At 46.4% G+C, this 22,349-nt stretch overlaps 1 protein-coding gene across 2 annotated transcripts in view; it reads right to left on the bottom strand.

Moving 5' to 3' along the window:
* The window catches only part of cop1 (COP1 E3 ubiquitin ligase), a 147,337-nt gene that overhangs the window by 54,797 nt on the left and 70,191 nt on the right, over positions 1 to 22,349 (bottom strand). For both annotated transcript variants that reach the window (XM_078535713.1, XM_078535714.1), the window contains exon 7: positions 11,148 to 11,260. In XM_078535713.1, the coding sequence (XP_078391839.1) occupies positions 11,148 to 11,260 (113 nt within the window). The remainder of the gene's footprint in view (positions 1 to 11,147; positions 11,261 to 22,349) is intronic.

The raw sequence follows: 22,349 nt of genomic DNA, 5'->3' as shown, positions 1-22,349 counted from the left end.
TTAACAACCTGGGATGTAAGCCATCTGGACCAGGTGACTTATCCACTAAGCATATCCAGTCTTTCCACCAACATCAGCCCCTCCATTTTCAACCCATCCATTACCTCTACCACTGACACTTAGTCATCATCCTCTTAGTATACACAGATACAGAGTACTCATTAAGTAGAATATTATTTAAATAGGCTACAGATGGCTGCTTTGCAGAGGAATTTGGAACATGAATCACAAAAAGTTAGCATGCAGGTACATCAGTTATTAGGAAGTTGAATGGGATGTGGGCTATTATTGCAAGAGAGATGGAGCATAAAAGGAGGGAAATCTTGCTACAACTGTACATGGTGTTGGGGAGACCATACTTGCTGTGTACAGTTTTGGTCTCCTTATTTAAGGAGGGATGTACTTGCATTGGAGGCAGTTGAGAGAACGTTCACTTGGCTGATTCTTGGGGCGAAGGGGGTTTGTCTTAGAGGAAAGGTTGAGCAGGCTGGGCCTGTACTCAGTGGAGTTTAGAAGAATGAGGGGTCATCTTATTGAAACACAAGATTCTGAGGGGGCTTGACAGGGTAGATGCTGAAAGGATGTTTCCCCTCATGAGGGAATCTAGAACTAAGGGACAAAGTTTCAAAAAAAGGGGTCTTCCAGTTAAGATGGAGATGAGGAGGAATTTTTTTCTCAGAGAAAGTTGTTAATCTTTGGAATTCACTATCCCAGAGAGCAGTGGAGGCTGTGCCATTGCATATAATGAAGGCTGAGTTAGAGATTTTTGTTCTACAAGGGCAGGAGTTGAAGTTGTGATGACCATTGACCCAGAAAGCAGTAGAAAGCAGTAAGAAAAAATTATTTAAAATGTCTGTGGAATCTGTAATTTTTTTAAAGAATGTTTGAAAAGGACTTTGAAGTGTTTACATCAATTGTAAAGGGATCAATTGTAATTTTCTTGGATAAGAAGAAACTTTATCTGTGCAACCTGGCAACCCTTGACCTAGAAGCAGTACCAACAGGAAGGAATTAAACAAAAAAAAACCATGTGGCTAACATACACAAAGGAGAGCTGCAAGCAAAGGAGCTTGAGGATGAAGGGACAGATGTAGACACAACGAGAAAGCAGACAGAGACAGAAAGAGGAACATAGAATTCTTGTGAGAAGCAGCAAATCACTGAAGAAGAGGTCAGTTTTTTCTGTTTGGCAGAAAAGGAGACAGGAGTTATTGAAAGCGATGTGTGAGCTGGCTAAAAAGGTCTAAAATGTGGAAAGCAGAGTGAATAGCTTGGAGATGCTCAAGAGCTGGGTGTTTTCCCAGGAGTGGCCGTGAACCAGGGTGTTATTGGTTGGTTGTAAAGGAACACTGGAAAGCTGTGTGACCTGAGGGAGATGAGGCTCGTAGAAGTGTGCTTTACTGATGATAAATGTACCTGTGAAACTCGGATGTGGAAGCTGTTGTCAGACAGGACCCTGACCTACCCTGCATGAATGAAGAACAGCATATTGCAGAACTGTGTAGCTATATAGTGCCACATTTGTGCAGAGAGTGATGCAAATGCTTGTGGTTGTGTAAAACATATTTTTGTTTTAGCGATTATTTAAAGTGAAATTTATCTTTTTATCTGAAGTATCATTTGCCTGTTAATTCATTTAATTTGTTTTGGCTCCAATTTGTCTAAAATAAAGTTACAAAAAGTGATCAAAATTTTGTTCGCAATTTCTTCATTTGGGGGTCATTTTGAAATTTGGTTATTTTGGTTTACAGTTTTGCCACAGGGATTGTAACAAGCCACATTCAGATCGGCCATGACCTTACTGAATGGCTGGTGAGGCTCAAAGGGCTGAATGGCCGATTCCTACTTTTTATGTTTTGTTCTTAGATCCAGCAATACCTCCTCTAGTTGGACCACGAGCATTCTGAGAAGATGTTCTCCTGCACAGGTTTCAGAAATTCCTCTCCCTCCCTCCTCTTTCCTCTTAACATTATCCCAATCAATATTTGGATAATTGAAGGCCCCACTATCACACTTTATAGTTCTTGCCCATCTCTGTCATTTCCCTGCAGATTTGTTCCTCTATCTCTCTCTCACTATTTGGAGTCTATAGAATACCCCCAGTCATATGATCATTCCCTTTTTGCTTCTGAACTCTAACCAAATAGATTCTGTCCTTGTCCCCTCACGGACATACCCTCTTTCCAACACTGCAATTACTTCTCTAATCAGTACTGTCACCCAACATTCCTATTTTACTTCCCTAACCTTTCTAAACACTTTATATCCTTCAATGATCACAATTCAGTTAGATTTAGCATTACCATGGAAAAGGACAGAGATAAGGCAGGAGTAAAAGTCTTGAACTGGGGGAAGGCAAATTTTGCAGAAACGAGAAGGGACTTAGCTGAGGTGGACTGGACAGCACTGCTGGAGGATAAAACAGTGGAAAACCAGTGGGAAGCACTAAAAAGCGAGATCCTAATTGTATAAAGTAGTCTCCTACAAAAATAAGAGTGGTACTACCAAATCTAGACCTCCCTGGTTGTCTAGAGGAATACAGGGGAAGATCAAACAGAAAAAGAAAGCATACGATAGGCACAAAGAACTAAGCACTGCAGATAGCCTAGACGAATATAGGAAGTGCAGGGACGAAGTAAAAAAGGAAATAAGGAAATCAAAGAGAGGGCATGAAAAAAGATTAGCAAGTAAAGTTAAAGATAACCCAAAGATGTTTTACCAATACACTAATGCTAAAAGGTTAGTAAAGGAAAAAGTGGGATCTATCAAAGAGATGAAGATGGAAACTTGTGTGTAGATGCAGAGGCTGTGGGAAGGGTTTTGAATAAATATTTTGTCTCCATGTTTACAAAGGAAAGGGAGGATGTAGATATAGTAGGCCAGGAGGAACACTGCGAGATATTGGATGGGATAGTCACAGAGAGGAAGTACTCAAAGGGTTGAAATCCTTGAAAGTCGATAAGTCACCAGGGCCAGATGGATTGTTTCCGAGGCTACTGAAGGAAGTCAGGGAGGAGATAGCAGGTGCTCTGAGGATGATTTTCCAATCTTCACAGAGGAGGTACCGGAGGACTAGAGAAATGTAAATGTAGTTCCATTGTTTAAAAAGGGATCAAAGGAAATGCCAAACAATTATAGGCCAGTTAGTCTTACATTGGTGGTGAGAAAATTAGTAGAATCAATCCTGAGAGATAGGATTAACTGTCATGAGGAAAGGCATGGACTAGTCAGGGATGGTCAGCATGGATTTGTTAAAGGAAGCAAAAACAAAAATAAAAATACCTGAAAAAACTCAGCAGGTCTGACAGCATCTGCGGAGAGGAGCACAGTTAATGTTTCGAGTCCGTATGACTCTTCAACAGAACCAAGGAAAAATAGAAAAGAGGTGAAATATAAGCTGGTTTAAGGGGGGGGGAGGTGGGACAGCTAGAGCTGGATAGAGGGCCAGTGATAGGTGGAGATTGCCATAAGATGTCATAGACAAAAGGACAAAGAGGTGTTGACGGTGACATCTTTTGGCAATCTCCACCTATCACTGGCCCTCTATCCAGCTATACTTGTCCCACCCCCTCTTTAACCAGCTTATATTTCACCTCTCTTCTATTTTTCCTTAGTTCTGTTGAAGAGTCATACGGACTCGAAACGTTACCTGTATTCCTCACGCAGATGCTGTCAGAGCTGCTGAGTTTTTCCAGGTATTTTTATTTTTGTTTTGGATGTCCAACATCCGCAGTTTTTTGCTTTTATCTTTGTCAAAGGAAGGTTTTGCCTCACAAATTTGATTGATCTCTTTGAGGAAGTGACAAGAAGGGTTGATGAAGGTAGTGCAGTGGATGTTGTGTACATGGATATTTTAGCAAGGCATTTGACAAGGTCCCACATGGCAGATTGGACAGGAAAGTAAAAGCCCATGGGATTCAGGGTAATGTGGCAAACTGGATAAAAGGTTGGCTTTGTAACAGGAAACAAAGAGTAATTGCAAATGGAAAGTTGTTTCAGGCGGTATTCCACAGGGCTCGCTGTTGGGACCCTTGCTGTTTGTGTTATATATTAACGATTTGGATGTAAATGTGGGGGGCACGATTGGGAAATTTGCAGATGACACAAAGATTGGCCGAGTAATGGATAGTGTAGAGGATAGCCATAATCTCCAAAACTATATAGTTGGGTTGGTGGAGTGGGCGGTAAAGTGGCAGATGGATTTTAACATAGAGAAGTGTGAGGTCATACATTTAGGGAGGTCAAATAGTTACAGGGAGTACAAAATAAATGGGAATATACTAAGAGGGGTAGATGAAGTGAGAGATCTTGGCGTACAAGTACACAGGTCCGTGAAGGCAGCAGTTCGAGTAGACAAGGTTGTAAAGAAGGCACATGGAATGCTCTCCTTCATTGGCAGAGGTATAGAATATAAAAGTAAGGATATAATGTTGGAATTGTATAAAACACTGGTGAGGCCACAACTGGAGTATTGTGTGCAGTTCTGGTCACCACATTACAGGAAGGACGTAATAGCTCTGGAGAGAGTGCAGAGGAGGTTTACAAGAATGTTGCCAGGGTTAGAAAAGTGTAGCTACAAGGAGAGATTGGATAGGTTGGGGTTATTTTCCTTAGAACAAAGAAGGCTGAGAGGTGATTTGATTGAGGTGTACAAAATTATGAGGGGAATAGATAGAGTGGACAGGATAAAATTGTTTCCCTTGATGGAGAATTCTAGAACCAGGGGGCATAGATTCAAGGTAAGTGGCAGAAGGTGTAGGGGGACATGAGGAAGAACTTTTTTACGCAGAGAGTAGTGGATGTCTGGAATTCGCTGCCCAAGTTGGTGGTAGGGGCAGAAACTTTAAACTCTTTTAAAAAGTACCTGGATCTGCACCTAAAGTGGTGTAAGCTGCAGGGCTATGGGCCGGGTGCAGGAAGGTGGGATTAGAAAGGGCACCTGGTTGTCCTTCGGCTGGCATGGACAAGATGGGCCGAACTTCTGTGCTGTAACTTTTCTATGGTTCTGCGGTTCTAATATTAAGCATCCAGTCCTCACTACCGATAAGTCATGGTTCCGTCATTGCCTCTACATCATATTCCCACATGGCCATTTGTGCTTGTAACTCAGTAACCTTATTCATCACACTTTGTACATTTACATACATGCATTGTAAACCTGACTTTCTCTTTCTCCTAGTTTCCTTCGTCTGCTTCTATTTAATTTACCACTTCCTTCTCGAGTGCTATCCAACACTTCTCACTCTTTTACATAACAACATTTTTACTTCCATATATTGATACAAATTCCCTGGCCAATTTTGTTTAAACCCTCCAACCACAGGAGTGAACCTTCTCATGAGTTCATTAATCTCAGTCCTGTTGAGGTGCAACCTGTCCCTATTGCCCCAGAATTGGTCCCAAAGTCCCAAGAATATGAAGCCCTCCCTCCTATCCACATTTAAGGCTGAGTTAGAAAGGTTTTTGATCTACAAGGGAGTCGAGGGTTATGGGGGCCAGACAGGAAAGTGGAATTGAGGTCAAAGAAACATAGAAAGTAGGAACAGGAGTAGGCCATTCAGCACTTAAAGCCTGCAGTGCCATTCATCCAACTCAATAGCCTGCTCCCACTTTCTCCCCATATCCTTTGATCCCTTTCACCCCAAGAGCTTCATCTAACTCCTTCTTGAAAACAAATGTTTTGGCCTCAACTACTTTGTGGTAGCGAATTCCACAGGCTCACCACTCTCTGTGAAGAAATTTCTCCTCATCTCAGTCCTAAATGGTCTACCCCGTATCCTCTGACTGTGACCCCTGGTTCTGGACTCCCCCACCATCGGGAACATCCTTCCTGCATCTACCCTGTCTAGTCCTGTTAGAATTTTATATGTTTCTATGAGATCCCCTCTCATTCTTCTGAACTCCAGCAAATATAATCCTAATCAACTCAGTCTTTCCTCACATGTCAGTCCCGCCATCCCAGGAATCAGCCTGGTAAACCTTCGCTGCACTCCCTCTATAACAAGAACATCCTTCCTCAGATAAGGAGACCAAAACTGCACACAATATTCCAGGTGCGGTCTCACCAAGGCCCTGTACAATTGCATCAAGACATCCCTGTTCCTGTACTCAAATCCTCTGGCTACGAAGCCCAACACACAATTTGCCTTCTTTACCGCCTGCTGCACCTGCACGCTTACCTTCAGCGACTGCTGTACGAGGACACCCAGGTCTTGTTGTACATTCCCCTCTCTCAATTTATAGCCATTCAGATAATAATCTGCCTTTCTGTTTTTGCTACCAAAGTGGATAACCTCACATTTATCCACATTATACTGCATCTGTCATGCATTTTCCCATTCACTCAGCTTGTCACCATCAGATCAGCCATGATCTTATTGAATGGTGGAGCAGGCTCGAGGGGCCTGTTCCTCCTCCTTGTACCGTGTGTTCTCCTGCACCCATGCCTCAAGCCATGCACTGATCCTCCCTATCTTTGCTAGCACATGGCACTTGCCATGGCAGTGGATCTCATGGCATCCTGAGATTAATACCTTTGAGGTCCTACTTGTTAAACCTCCTCCCTAACTCCTGAAAATCTGACGGCAGGATCTCAATGCCTGCACTCCCTAGGTGGAGGCACCAATGTGTACCACAACTTCGAGTTCACTCTCTTCCTCCTGTAGAATATTCTGCACCCTCTCTGTTATATTCTTCAATCTATCTCCAGGAAGACAACACACGATGCGGGACTCATGATGACGGTTACTGAAATGCCCATCTGTCCTCCTAACTATCAAATCTCCCGTAATGACTGCATTTGTACTCTATGGTCCTTCCCCTGTACTGTCCCTTGCCCATCAGTGTCATGGCCTGGGCTGCACTCCCATCGAGGTGTTGTCATTTCCAGCTGAGTTCCAGTATGAGAAAGACACATCGCAAAGACTCCTGCACTTCCTGCCTTTTCCTACTCTTCCATCTACCATCCTGAACTCTGACTGTCTGGGGAGCAATCACCTCCTGGGACACACCAGCCAGGAAACTCTCCACAGTGACTCCGGCTGCCTTTTCTTTTGCCTTTCTCCTCCTTTGGGCAACAAGCTCATTTGATATTTTCCACTAATCCTCCCTGTTTTTGTTCGGTTGACTTTTAGATTCTAAATAATTTCAACTGCCATTACGTCAGTGCACATCGGATCCCAAGTAGCTGTGACCAGGTTAAAAATTTCCTGCGTTCACTCGATATTCTTCCAGCTTTTCTGTCACTTCTACAAGTGGTCCTTACATTCCTCACGATCAGGAGCATCCATTTATTGCCGAATGAATGGGGATGTGATAGCATAGCTCAAGGCTGGAACAGTAAGATCCACAGTTGCTGGATCTGGACATGATAATTACATGCTTCTTGTAAAATCACTCATGAGAATCTCAGTGACATGAAGGTGCTTGCAAACTGAGAAACTTTATTTTACAACAAATACACCCGTGTACGGAATACAGTTTTCACCAAGTTCAATCAAGGACAAAATTTAAGCAACTTATTTTTGATACTCCCCATAAAGTCAAATTTTTAAGGCGGAGGTAGATAGATTCTTGATAAGCAAGGTGGTGAAAGGCTATTGGACGTAGGTGGAAGGGTGGAGTTGAGATTACAATCAGATCAGCCATGATCTCATGGAATGGCGGAGCAGCATTTACTGCCCATCCCTAATTGTCCTCGAGAAGATGGTGGCGAGCTGCCTTCTTGAACCGCTGCAGTCCGTGTGGTGTGGGTACACCACATTGCACTGAGCAGATCAGGTTTCCAACTGCATTTTCCTTTCTGGTCAGGCGGCTCGGGGAAGGATTGACCTTGTAGGGCAGAGGGCCATTGCATGGTTCAGAAGGCAGAGCGGAATAGGAATGTTTAATCCTGAGCACGACTTGAGTTAAAGACTCATGTCACGAAACACATCATCTTCACCAACAACAGGCATTTAAATCCAGAGAACCTGACTGAAGTACTTCACACAAGGGGAGAACTGGGTACAACTCTCGCCACTTTGGAGGCAGCACAGAGGGAATCGAGAAAGCTGATCCCAGACATCAGAGAGAAGAGCAACAGTCTTTTCAGGCAGAGGTTGCACTGAGTTTCAAATAAAAACCAAAAGGAAGAATATAGAAGGATGAATCAAAGAGCAGAGTAGTAGAATTTGACACCTCCAGAAGGTGCATTGACCAGAATGGCTTCTTCCTGTGCACTTGTTTCAATTGTATGACTCACGGTTAGGAAAGATTTAGTAAGCTTTATTCTAAAAGGAACGCAGAGAGAAATTGAGATCAATAAGGAATATAGTAGGGTGGATAAAGTCAAGCCAGAGTGATGCCAAGGTAGAAGTTAGAGGGCAGCGGAACAAGGCTGTAACCTGCAGGGTACGGACCAAATGCTGCAAAGTGGGATTATGATGGGTGGCTCGTTTTTTGGCTGGCGCAAACACGATGGGCCGAGTGGCATCTCTCTGTGCTGTAAATGTCCTATCATTCTAACAAGCAGCACAGGGTCAGAGCTCTGAAGTGCAGGTTTAGCTGCGAATGAGAGTTCATTCCATGGCAGGGATCAACAGCTGGGGAGTGTATGGCATGTGGGTGTACACATGCTGCCGGAGTGGAGTAAGCTGTGGGTCAGATATTGGGAAGGTGGTCACTATCAATAAAAAGCTGGCAGAATGGTCTGCACCCCAGTGCCTTCTTTCTACCAGCACAATCCTGGGCTCTTTCAGCTTGTTCCTTGCTACTCTCCCCATCCGTTATTTGAAGTCCTCCAATCAATGTCTTGTATGCATCTTGTGTTTTTTTTAAATGCATTCATGAGATGTGGGCTTCGCCGACTAGGCCAGCATTTATGGCCCATCCTTAGTTGCCCTTAGGAAACTGGTGCTGTTTTCTTGAACTGCTGCAGTCCATGTGGTGCAGGTACACCGACAGTACTGTTAGGGAGGGAGTTCCAGGATTTTGACCCAGCGACAGTGAAGGAAGTGAAATATATTTCCAAGTCAGGATGGTGAGTGACTTGGAGGGGAACTTCCAAGTGGTGGTGTTCCCATCCATCTATTGCCCTTGTCCTTCTAGATAGTAGTGGTCGTGGGTTTGGAAGGTGCTGTTTAAGGAGCATTGGTGAATTCCTGCATTGCATTTTGTAGATGGTACACACTGCTGCTACTGTGTGTCAGTGGTGGAAGGAGTGAATGTTTGTAGATGTGGTGCCAATTAAGCAGGATGCTTTGTCCTGGATGGTGTCAAGCTTCGTGAGTGTTGTGGGAGCTGCACTCCTCCAGGCAAGTAGTCCCCAGATGTTATTAAGGAAAACTTTGCAGGGTCAACAGGGCTGAGTTTGCCGTTGTCGTTTCCGGTGCCTAGGTCAATGCCGGGTGGTCTGTCTGGTTTCATTCCTTTTTTGAGATTTTTCAGCAGTTTGTCACAACTGAGTGGTTTGCTGGGCCATTTCAGAGGACATTAAAGAGTCAACCACTTTGCTGTGGGTCTAGGGTCACATGTAGGCCAGACCAGGTAAGGTCGGCAGATTCCCTTCCCTAAAGGGCGTTAGTGAACCCCCAAATAGGTTTTTTACAACAATCGACACTGGTTTCATGGTCATCATTAGACTTTTAATTCCAGATTTATAATGAATTCAAATTGCACCATCTGAATTTCAACCCGACTCCCCAGAGAATTACCCTGGGTCTCTGGATTACTAGTCCAGCGACAATACCACTATGCCACCGCCTCCCCTCCTCATTTCTCTTACTTCTCTCATTATGTTTCCTTTTATCTTACACTATTATCCCTACTCCCATTTAGTCAGCTCCTAATTTCCGTCTCATCCTTCTAAGGATCATTCTTTAGTGCCTTTCTTTTGTACATAGTAATTTCTTACCCTTGTCTCTTCTGCACTGGGTTTGCTCATTCTAATAGACTGGTCATCTGCAACATCTTCCAGTTCAAAGAGCCGTTGGCTGGAAACTCACCTTTTCCCTGCTGACCGTTTGCAGCTTTTTCTGCTTTAAAACATCTCCTTTGCATTGAGAACAGAAAACTTATGCCCTGATTCAGAGGGAACAGGAGTCCTGAACAGGGCCCTCCACCAAATCCTCCCAGCCCCCACGCCATGGGACAGTTCCCCAGTCACTCCAATATCTATTCACACCATCTACTTATAGCCACAGCAGCAAACATGGCCATCAGCGAGAGAGAATCCTTCACACCAGTCACGTCAAAAGGTCATGTCCAGGGAAGAGCTCAGGAAATTAGGTTTGTTTGCTCTAAGAAAGACCGGGTTAACTAACTCAAATTTTCAATGGTTTCAGCTTTGACAACACTGATTCAGTCAAATTCTCCACTGTCGTAAAGGGTTAGAATAAAAGTTTGCTAATTAAATGGCAATGACGATAGTAAGCATAGAAGTCAGGACACTTTGTCACCTAAAAAGTAAATAAATGGACTGTTTCCAGGGAAGGATTCTATAAGAACAGTGTAATTGAGGTCATGAGACAATTGGACATATGTCTGGAGACAGATGGAACAGACAGACAGTGAATAGGTGGGGAGACGGATATAAGGGATAAGAGGAGAAGGTGGTGAGTTGGTATCGGTGGGGATAGAGCACCTTGGGAATGGGTGATAGAGGAAGAAGATGGGCTAAATCTGAGAAATGGATCGGATCAGTGTTTCCAAAGAATTCTTGTTTTAAATTGAGAAAAGCAGTGAGGTGGTTTGGTTAAAAGTGGAGAAATCTAAATAAAACAGATTGAGTGTGTGGACATGACAGAGAGAAGTTGAGGGTGAATAGGTGTGGCTGTGAATGGGGAAAGTTGTACAGTTGAGAAGTGGGAAGCTGTAACTGAGAACATACACTCATTTAGTCATCTCCGACTCTCCATCTCCTCGCTCGACAGATTACAACCTGGGAGAGTGGCTCATGGGGCATTTGAAAGGACTAAATAATGCAGAAGACGCCAGGCAGGCGCCAGGCGGGTGGTCAATCTTTGGTACATGAGGTTGATGGAGGTTCTGTTGGGCGTGGGACTGGTTGCATTTACTGGGAAGCATTTGAACAAAGCAGTTTTCATACTTTTTCTAAATCTGAAACATAACTCACTGACATGCAAACTGATAAATGTGCTGAGTAGTACCTGTGTGAAGGGGATGGTGCTTCAAACTGCGGCACAGTACTGTCCAGGTTCGGCACGTGAGTCGATTCACTGACAGGAGAATACAGACCAGTCGTCTCATTAAATATCAGCCCCTGGAAGACATCCTTACATTAGCGCTCAATCTACTGTTTTTTTCTGAATGACTGAAAATAATGTCACTCCACACATGCCAAGTCCCCCATTCAATATCTCAGCTCGCACACCAAAACTGGACAGGGCACCATGCAAAAGAACGAGGCTGTTCATTTGTGAAAAACAGTGCCTACATCATTGCTTCTGGATTCTCAATTGACCATTGGCCTTCCTCCTATTTCTCATCTAAGTGCTGCCCCCTAGGCAATACCATCCAAAAACACATTAGGTTTAGAGGGCTTATGCAAAAAGGCAAGGCAACTAACTCGTGTGAAAATACTGAAGTGGACGAGAGCTAAGACCAGTCAGTTCAAAAGAGGTCTGGCCCAGGTGGGTTGGAATCAAAGCTCGGCAGGTAAAACAGTAAATGAACAGTCGGGGCTTTGAAACAGGAGATGGCTCCAGTACAGAGTCGACACGTTCCCATGAGGAGAAAGGAAGGGTATCCAAAGCTGGAGATTAAATGGAAACAGGAAAAAAGAGGTTTATGATAAATATCAGGTATATAATTGAGTAGAGAAACGAACTGAATGCAGAAAGTTGGGAAGAGAACAGAGGAAGGGAAGAGAGTGTATATGAGAATGGATCAGCAGGCTAACGTAAAAGGGAATGCCAAAGCCTCTTTATAAACATAAATTGTAAAAGGATTGTCAAAGGATGAGTGGGACCAAATAGGGATGAAAAATATATTTTTTGGAGGTAGAGGGTCTGGCTGAGGTACATGGAGTACATTCTATCTGCCCTGACTAAAGAGAATTCTGCCCTTGTCACAGTAAAGGAGGAGGTTGCAGTGATAGTGGATAGGATAAAAATACATAAACAGGAGTTTTCTTTTATTTATTCTTTCATGGGGCATGGGTGTTGCTGGCTAGGCCAGCATTTATAGCCCATCCCTAATTGCCCTTGAGAAGGTGGTGGTGAGCTGCCTTCTTGAACCGCTGCAGTCCATGTGGTGTAGGTACACCCACAGTGTTGTTAGGGAGAGAGTTCCAGGATTTTGACCCAGCGACAGTGAAGGAATGGGAGGCTTAATTGTGAAATTTGCAGGATATACAAAAATCGGCTGTGTAATTGATAGTGAAGAGGATATCTGTTGTCTCCAGAATGATATCAATGGTCTGGTTGAGTGGGCGGAGAAGTGGCAAATGGAATTCAATCTGGAAAAGTGTGAGGTAATGCATATGTGGAGGGCAAACAAAGCAAGGGAACACTCAATAAACGGGAAGTTATTGAGAGAGGTTGAGAAAATGAGACACCTTGGAGTGCATGTCCACAGTTCCTTGAAGGTGGCTGGACAAGGTGGAAAGGTGGTCAAGAAAGCAGATGGAATGTTTTCCTTTATTGGACGAGGTATTGAATACAAAAGCAGGGATTTAATGATGAAACTATATAAAATGCTGGTTAGGCCACAGCTGGAATTTTGTGTACAGTTCTGATCACCGCATTACAGGAAGGACACAAATGCTCTGGAGAGACTGCAGAGGAGATTTACAAGAATTTTGCCATGGCTTAAAAATTGCAGCTAGGAGGAGAGATGGGATAGGATAGGGTTGTTTTCCTGGGAACAGAGGAGACTAAGGGGTGGCCTAATTGAGGTGTTCAAAATTATGAGGGGCCTAGATAGAGTAGACAGGAAAAACTTGTTTCCCCTAGCTGAGGGGTCAATTAGCAGGGAGCATAGATTTAAGGTGATTGGGAGAAGGATTAGAGGAGACATGAGGGAAAAGCTTTTCAGCCAGAGGGTGGTGGGTGCCAGTAAATACTGCCTAAGGTGGTGGTTAAGGCTGAAATGCTCAACTCATTTAAAAGGTACTTGGATCTGCATCTGAAGTGATATAATCTGCCAAGGCTACGGGCCAGGTGCTGGAAAGTGACATTAAAATCAGCGGCTAGTTCCTTTTTCTCTTTTTGACCAGCACAGACAGGTGGGCTGAATGGCCTCTTTCTGCACTGTAACTTTACTACGGTTCTATATTTCCAAGTCAAGACAGTGAGTGACTTCGTGGGGAACTTGCAGGTGGTGGTGTTCCCATGCATCTGCTACCCTTGAACTTCTAGATGGTAGTGGTCGCAGGTTTGGAAGGTGCTGTCTAAGGAGCCTTGGTGAATTCCTGCAGTGCATCTTGTAGATGGTACACGCTGCTGCCACAATGTGTCGGTGGTGGAGGGAGTGAACGTTTGTGGTTGGGGTGCCAATCAAGCGGCTGCTTTCTCCTGGATGGTGTTGAGCTTCTTGAGTGTTGTTGGAGCTGCACTCATCCAGGCAAGTGGAGAATATTGTATCACACTCCTGACCTTTGCCTTGTAGATTGTGGACAGGCTTTGAGAAGTCAGGAGGTGAGTTACTCATTGCAGGATTTCCAGTCTCTGACCAGCTCTTGTAGCCACAAGTATTTATATGGCTAGTCCAGTTCAGTTTCTGCTCAATGGTAACCCCCAGGATGTTGATAGTGGGGTGGTTCAATGATGGTAATGCCATTGAATGTGAAGGGGTGATGGTTAGGTTCTCTCTTGTTGGAGATATTCGTTGTTTGGTGCTTGTATGGTCCAAATGTTACTTGCCACTTATCAGACCAAGCCTAGATATTGTCCGGGTCTTGCTGCATTTGGACATGGGCTGCTTCTGAGGAGTCACGAATGGTGAACATTGTGCAATCATCAGCAAACATCCCCACTTCTGGCCTTATAATGGAAGGAAGGTCAGTGATGAAGCAGCTGAAGATGGTTGGGCCGAGGACACTACCCTGAGGAACTCCTGCAGTGATGTCCTGGAGCTGAGATGATTGACCTCCAACAACCACAACCATCTTCCTATGTTCTAGGTGTGACTCCAACCAACGGAGAGTTTACCCCCCAACCGCCCTGATTCTGACTGACTTCAGTTTTGCTAAGGCTCCTTCATGCCACACTCGGTCAAATGCTGCCTTGATATCAAGGACAATCATTCTCACCTCTGGAGTTCAGCCCTTTTGTCCACGTTTGAACCAAGGCTGTAATGAAGTCAGGTGCTGATTGACCCTGACGGAGTCCAAACTGAGCATCAGTGATCAGGTTATTGCTGACTAAGTGCCGCTTGATAGCACTGTCGACAACACCTTCCATCACTTTGCTGATAATTAAGTGTAGGCTAATTGGGTGGTAATTAGGTGGCTTGGGTTTAAAAGGTATTGAAAAGGCTTGCAGTCCTCAGTGTAGTGAAGTGAACTCAACCTGGATGGGGTGCGTCTTAGGTTACTGAGGGAAGTAAGGCTGGAAATTGTACAGTCTGTGGTCAAAATCTTCCAATCCTTCTTAGATAAGGGAATGATGACAGGGTGATGCCAAAATGAGAGGGGGATAAAGCTGGTCTTTACATACCAGACAGTCTAACGTTGATTATGGAGGAACCTTTCAAAGACAATAATCAGGATCAAATTAACTGGTGTTTCGTAGCAAGAATGTGGAGAGACAATATAAACTAAATGGTACAATTTTAAAGGGGGTGCAGGAACAGAGACACGTGGGGTGTATTCACACAAATCTTTGAAGTTGAGACAAGTCTTATAAAAGCAAATGGGCTCCTTGACTTTATTAACAGAGGAAGTGTACAAAAGAAAATTATACTAAACTATTATAAAATTCTAAGTAAGCATATTACAATTATGAGGTTTATAAGATGACGTTTTGGGACAGAACCTTTAAATTTAGAATAAATGAAGGGGCTCATGTGACCTGTTCTGCAGTCTGCCTGACAACTAGCCTGGGTAGTTTGATTGGACGAGATCAAAATGCAGCTCAGATTTTATTTTACTAAGGAGGTGGTGCAAGGTATTTATGCTTGGAGACAATGGCAGCAGTTTCTGGGTTTGCAATGGAGTAGACTCAGAGTCTCCCAAAATCCTAGAAAGGTGTTAAAGGGGCTGGGTTGTAAACATTATAACATGTGTAAACATGAGCATTTCCACCCAGGTACAAGGTTAATGTGTTTCACATTGCCATGGGAAAAAGGGCAGAGGAAGATATTTTTGAGATCAGGTTACAATAGGCTGCTTGACTTTACAAGCTAACACAGTTGGATGCGGAAGGAAGACAATCTCTAGCCCAATAGGCGCACCTTGCAGCCTTCCATGGATTCACAGAATCATTACAGTACAGGTGACCATTTGACCCATTATGTCTGCACCAGCTCTGAAAGAGCAATTCATCTTGTGCCATTTCCCCACCTTCTCCCCGTAACCCTGTACATCCTTCCTTTTTTTTCTCTCTCAAGGTTATTAAGTTTGTGAAATTCTCTTCCCCAGAGAGCAGTGGAGACTGGGTCATTGAATTTATTCAAGACAGAGTTAGACACATTTCTGATAGACAAAGGAGTCAAGGTTTATGAAGTGGAAGGGGGACAGACAGGAAGGTGGAGTTGAGACCATAACCAGATCATGCATGATCTTGACGAATGGCAGGTAGGTTTGGTGGGCTGAATGGTCTGCTCCTCAGACCTACGTTTCAATGACAATCCAATTCCCTCGATTGAATCTGCCTCCACCTCACTCTCAGTGTATGCTAGATCCTAACCTCTCGCTGCATGAGTAAGTTTCTCCTCATGTCGCCATTGCTTCATTTGCCAATTACCTGAAATCTGTGCCCTCTCGTTCTCGGTCCTTCCACCAATGGGAGCAGTTTGTCTGTGAATACCTCTATCAAATCTCCTCTCAACCTTCTCTTCCCCAAAGAAAACAGTTCCAAGTTCTCCAAACTATCTATGTAACTAAAGTACCTCATCCCTGGAACCATTCTCGTGAATCTTTTCTCTAACACCTTCACATCCTTTCTAAAGTGCAGCGCCCAGAACTGGACACAATTCTCCAGCTGAGGCCGAACTAATGACCTATAGAAATTTAACATAACCTCCTTGCTCTTGTACTCTATGTTCCTATTAATAAAACCTAGGATACTGTATGTTTAATTAACCGTGCTCTCAACTTGTCCTGCCACCTTCAATGATTTATGCACATATACACCAAGGTCCCTCTGTTCCTGCATCCCCTTTAGAGTTGCACCCTTTATTTTATATTCTCTCTCTTTGTTCTTCTTACCAAAATTAATCATTTCACCCACATTTGCCCAAGTACCATTAATTTTGTTCTGAATTATTGTTTCTAGAAGGTTCCTCACCACCAAAGTTAAACTGACTGGCCTGTAGTTGCTGGGCTTATCTTTACACCCTTTTTTGAACAAGGGTGTAAATATTTGCATTTCTCCAGTTTTCTGGCACCACCTCTGTGTCTAAGGAAGACTGGAAAATTATGGCCAGTGCCTCTGCAATTTCGACTCTCAATTCCCTCAGTATTATTGGATGTATCTGATCCAGTCCTGGTGCCTCATCACCATTGAGTACAGACAGCCTAGCCAATACCATCTCATCAATTTTAAACCCTTCCAGTATATTATCTCCTCTTTCATCATGAGCTGGGTAGCATCTTCCAAATACAAGGTATTCACTTAAGTACACCAGCCATGTTCCCTGCCTCCATGCGGAAATTCCACCCCAATATCTCTGGGCCAGATTTATTCGGGCTCCTTAGTGTCACAGTTGGTCAAATGCTGCCTTCACGTCAAGAGCAGTCACTCACACCTGACCTCTGGAAGTCAACTCTTTTTCCCTGTTTGGGCCAGGGCTGGAGCTGAGAGGCCCTGGTGGAACCCAAACCGATCACTGGTAAGTAAATGATGTTTCATAACGCTGTTAATGACATCTTCCATCACTTTGCTGATTGAGAACGAACTCATGAGGCAGCAATTGGCCAAATTGGATTTGTCCATGATTTTGCGCAAGGGAAATAGTATTTGACAAATCTATTAGAGTTTTTTGAGGATGTTAACTAATAGGGTAGATAAAGGGGAACCTTTATCTGGATATACCTGGATTTCCAAAAGGCATTCAATATGGTACCACACAAAAGGTTAACACATAAGAAGGGCTTGTGGATTTGGAAATAATATGTTAGCATGGAAAGAGGATTGGTTAATGGACAGGAACCAAAGAGTAGGGATAAACGAGACATTTTCAAGTTGGCAGGTTGTAATGAGTACAATGCTGCAAAGATCAGTGCGAGGCTTCAGCAACATACATAAGAACATAAGAAATAGGAACAGGAGTAGACCATTCGGCACCTCAAGCCTGCTCCACCGTTTAATAAGGCCATGGCTGATCTTGTGTTTCGATTTCCACATTCCCATCTACCCCCAATAACCTTTGATTTCCTTGCCTAACAAGAATCTATCTACCTCTGCCTTAAAAATATTCAATGACCCCGCCTCCACCACCTTCTGAGGCAGAGAATTCCAAAGTCGCACAACCTTCAGAAAAAATTCTCCTCATCTCTGTCCTAAAAGGGTAACCCCTAATTTTAAAACAGTGCCCCCTAGTTCTGGACTCACCCACAAAAGGAAACATTCTTTCGACTTCCACCTTGTCAAGGCCGTTCAGGATCTTGTATACTTCAAACAAATCACCTCTCACTCAACTCGTGGAAACAAGCCCAGTCTGTTCAACCTTTCCTCGTAAGACAACCCACTCATTCCAGGTATCAATCTAGTAAACCTCCTTTGAACTGCATCCATAAGGAGACCAAAACTGCACATAGTATTCGAGGTGCAGTCTCACCAATGCCCTGCATAACCGAAGCATAACATCCTTACTTTTATGCTCAATCCCTCTCATAATAAAGGATAACATTCCATTAGCCTTCTTAATTACTTGCTGTACCTGCACACTAACTTTTTGTGACTCATTTACTAGAACACTCAGAATTATGCAGCTGTTCTCCATTTAAGTAATTCTCTGCTTTTTTGTTCTTCCTGTCAAAGTAAACAACTTCACATTTTCCCATATTAAACTCCATTTTCCAGATCTTCGCCCACTCACTCAGCCTAAACATTTCCATCTGCAACCTCATGCCCTCTTCACAACATACTTTCTGACCTATCTTTGTGCCATCTGCAAATTTAGCTTCCATGTCTTCACTCCCTCATTTAAGTCATTGATGTAAATCGTAAAATGTTGAGGCCCCAGTACAGATCCCTGTGGAATTCTACTCGTCACATCCTGCCAATCAGAAAAAGGCCCATTTATGCATACTCTCTGCTTTCTGCCAGCCAGCCAATCTTCATACATGCTAATATGTAACACACTACACCATGCGCTTTTACTTTCCGTAATAAGCTTTGATGTGGCACCTTATCAAATACCTTCCAGAAATCCAGATACAGTACATCTACAGGCTTCCCTTTATCCACTACGCATGTTACTCCTTCAAAAAATTCCAATAAAGTGGTTAAAAAAACATCTATATTAATGACTGATGTAGAAACAGAGAGTAATAAAATTTGCTGACGATACAAAGTTAGGTGGAAATGTGACTGCGAGGAGGACACCATAAAAGCCTCAAAGAAAAAATGCTGAGAGGAAAGAATGAACAGGTAATACCTTTGTAAGCAGTTAATCCTCAGTATCAGCATGTCCCACAACTAGCGCTCCCAGACTGTGTGGAAATCAGTCAACACAATCTGGCCATGAGCAATTAATGGTCTCCTACCAGAGTTTTCCCAAACCAACACAGCCAATCATAAATTAACTCGAAGTGCTCAGGAGATTGAATAAGGAAATGAGACAGTCAGGTGAGATAGCAGTTTTTAGGGGTCTTTAGGCAGTCTTCCCAATACCACCTCTCTCCTTCCCAGGCCTCCTCTCCCACTCTCTCCCAGACCCTGCTCCCTCCTTCTTAGACTCTGACACCTCTCTCTCTCTCCCCCCAAGACCCTGCTCCCTATCTCTCTCGCTCCCAGAACCTGCTCCCTCTCATTCTCTCTCTCCCCCAGACCCTGCTCCTTCTCATTCTCTCTCTCCCAGACCCTGCTCCCCCAACTCTCTTCCCCACAGACCCTGCTCCCTCTCATTCTCTCTCTCCCAGACCCTGCTCCCCCACCTCTCTATCTCCCACAGACCCTGCTCCCTCTCATTCTCTCTCTCACCCCCAGGCCGTGCTCCCCCACCTCTCCCTCTCCCACAAACCCTACTCCCCCTCATCTCTCTCCCTCTCCCAGAATCTGCTCCCTCTCATTCTCTCTCTCCCAGACACTGCTCCCCCACCTTCTCTCTCTCCCTCTATCCAAAACCCTGCTCCCTCTCATTCTCTCTCTCCCAGACACTGCTCCCCTTCATTCTCTCTCTCCCTCTCTCCAAGGCCCTGCTGCCCCTCATTCTCTCTCTCCCTCTCTCCAAGACCCTGCTCCCTCCCGTTCTCTCTCTCCAGGCCCTCCATCTCTCTCTCCCAGGCCTTCCATCTCTCTCTCCCAGGCCCTCCATCTCTCTCTCCCAGGCCCTCCATCTCTCTCTCCCAGGCCCTCCATCTCTCTCTCCCAGGCCCTCCATCTCTCTCTCCCAGGCCCTCCATCTCTCTTTCCCAGGCCCTCCATCTCTCTGCCTCTCTCCCAGGCCCTCCATCTCTCTCCCCCAGGCCCTCCATCTCTATCTCCCAGTCCATCCATCTCTCTGTTCCTCTCTCTGTCTCTCTCCCAGTCCCTCCATCTCTCTCTCTCTCTCCCATGCCCACCATCTCTCTCGCCGAGGCCAGCCATCTCTCTCTCCCAGGCCCTGCATCTCTCTCCCCCAGGCCCTGCATCTCTCAGCACCAGGCCCTCCATCTCACTCTCCAAGGCCCTCAATCTCTCACTCCCAGGCCCTCGATCTCTCTCTCCCAGGCCCTCCATCTCTCTCTCCCAGGCCCTCCATCTCTCTCTCCCAGGCCCTCCATCTCTCTCTCCCAGGCCCTCCATCTCTCTCTCCCAGGCCCTCCATCTCTCTCTCCCAGGCCCTCCATCTCTCTCTCCCAGGCCCTCCATCTCTCTCTCCCAGGCCCTCCATCTCGCTCTCCGAGGGCCTCCATCTCTCTCTCCCAGGCGCTCCATCTCTCTCTCCCAGGCGCTCCATCTCTCTCTCCCCGGCCCTCCATCTCTCTCCCCACCGGCCCTCCATCTCTCTCCCCCTGGTCCTCCATCTCACTCCCCCAGGCCCTCCATCTCTCTCTCCCAGTCCATCCATCTCTCTCTCCCTCTCTCTGTCTCTCTCCCAGTCCCTCCATCTCTCTCTCTCTCTCCCAGGCTCTCCATTTCTCTCTCTCTCTCTCTCTCCAAGGCCCTCCATTTCTCTCTCACTCTCTCTCTCTCAAGCCCCTCCATCTCTCTCACCACGGCCCTCCATCTCTCTCCCCCCGGCCCTCCATCTCTCTCCCCCCGGCCCTCCATCTCTCTCCCCCCGGCCCTCCATCTCTCTGCCCCCGGCCCTCCATCTCTCTCCCCCCGGCCCTCCATCTCTCTCCCCCCGGCCCTCCATCTCTCTCCCCCCGGCCCTCCATCACTCTCCCCCCGGCCCTCCATCTCTCTCTCCCAGGCCCTCCATCTCTCTCTCCCAGGCCCTCCATCTCTCTCTCCCAGGCCCTCCATCTCTCTCTCCCAGGCCCTCCATCTCTCTCTCCCAGGCCCTCCATCTCTCTCTCCCAGGCCCTCCATCTCTCTCTCCCAGGCCCTCCATCTCTCTCTCCCAGGCCCTCCATCTCTCTCTCCCAGGCCCTCCATCTCTCTCTCCCAGGCCCTCCATCTCTCTCTCCCAGGCCCTCCATCTCTCTCTCCCAGGCCCTCCATCTCTCTCTCCCAGGCCCTCCATCTCTCTCTCCCAGGCCCTCCATCTCTCTCTCCCAGGCCCTCCATCTCTCTCTCCCAGGCCCTCCATCTCTCTCTCCCAGGCCCTCCATCTCTCTCTCCCAGGCCCTCCATCTCTCTCTCCCAGGCCCTCCATCTCTCTCTCCCAGGCCCTCCATCTCTCTCTCCCTCGCCCTCCATCTCTCTCTCCCAGGCCCTCCATCTCTCTCTCCCAGGCCCTCCATCTCTCTCTCCCAGGCCCTCCATCTCTCTCTCCCAGGCCCTCCATCTCTCTCTCCCAGGCCCTCCATCTCTCTCTCCCAGGCCCTCCATCTCTCTCTCCCAGGCCCTCCATCTCTCTCTCCCAGGCCCTCCATCTCTCTCTCCCAGGCCCTTCGTGTCTCTCTCCCAGGCCCTTCGTGTCTCTCTCCCAGGCCCTTCGTGTCTCTCTCTTTCTCTATGTCACCCAGGCCCTCCATGTCTCTCTCTCTCTCTCTCTCCAAGGCCCTCCATTTCTCTCTCACTCTCTCTCTCTCAAGCCCCTCCATCTCTCTCACCACGGCCCTCCATCTCTCTCCCCCCGGCCCTCCATCTCTCTCCCCCCGGCCCTCCATCTCTCTCCCCCCGGCCCTCCATCTCTCTGCCCCCGGCCCTCCATCTCTCTCCCCCCGGCCCTCCATCTCTCTCTCCCCGGCCCTCCATCTCTCTCCCCCCGGCCCTCCATCTCTCTCCCCCCGGCCCTCCATCTCTCTCCCCCCGGCCCTCCATCTCTCTCCCCCCGGCCCTCCATCTCTCTCCCCCCGGCCCTCCATCTCTCTCCCCCCGGCCCTCCATCTCTCTGCCCCCGGCCCTCCATCTCTCTCCCCCCGGCCCTCCATCTCTCTCTCCCAGGCCCTCCATCTCTCTCTCCCAGGCCCTCCATCTCTCTCTCCCAGGCCCTCCATCTCTCTCTCCCAGGCCCTTCGTGTCTCTCTCTTTCTCTATGTCACCCAGGCCCTCCATGTCTCTCTCACTCTCTCTCCCAGGCCGTCCATGTGTCTCTTTCTCTCACTCTCTCCCTCCCAGGCCCTCAATCTCTCTCTCTCTCCCAGGCCCTCCATGTTTCTCTCTCTCTCTCTCCCACGCCCTCAATTTCTATCTTTCCATCTCCCAGGCCCTCCATGTCTCTCTCTCTCTCCCAGGCCCTCCATGTCTCTGCCTCTCTCCCAGGCCCTCCATGTCTCTCTCTCTCTTCCAGGCCCTCCATGTCTCTCTCTCTCTCCCAGGCCCTCCACGATTCGCTGTCTCTATCCCTCTCTCTCTCCCTCTCTCTGTCTCTCTCCCAGGCCCTCCATCTCTCTCTCTCTCCCAGGCTCTCCATTTCTCTCTCTCTTTCTC

This window comes from Cetorhinus maximus, unplaced genomic scaffold, assembly GCF_964194155.1.
Source record: "Cetorhinus maximus unplaced genomic scaffold, sCetMax3.hap1.1 HAP1_SCAFFOLD_609, whole genome shotgun sequence".
Lineage (NCBI taxonomy): Eukaryota > Metazoa > Chordata > Chondrichthyes > Lamniformes > Cetorhinidae > Cetorhinus > Cetorhinus maximus.
This window is presented reverse-complemented; position numbering and strand designations above follow the sequence as displayed.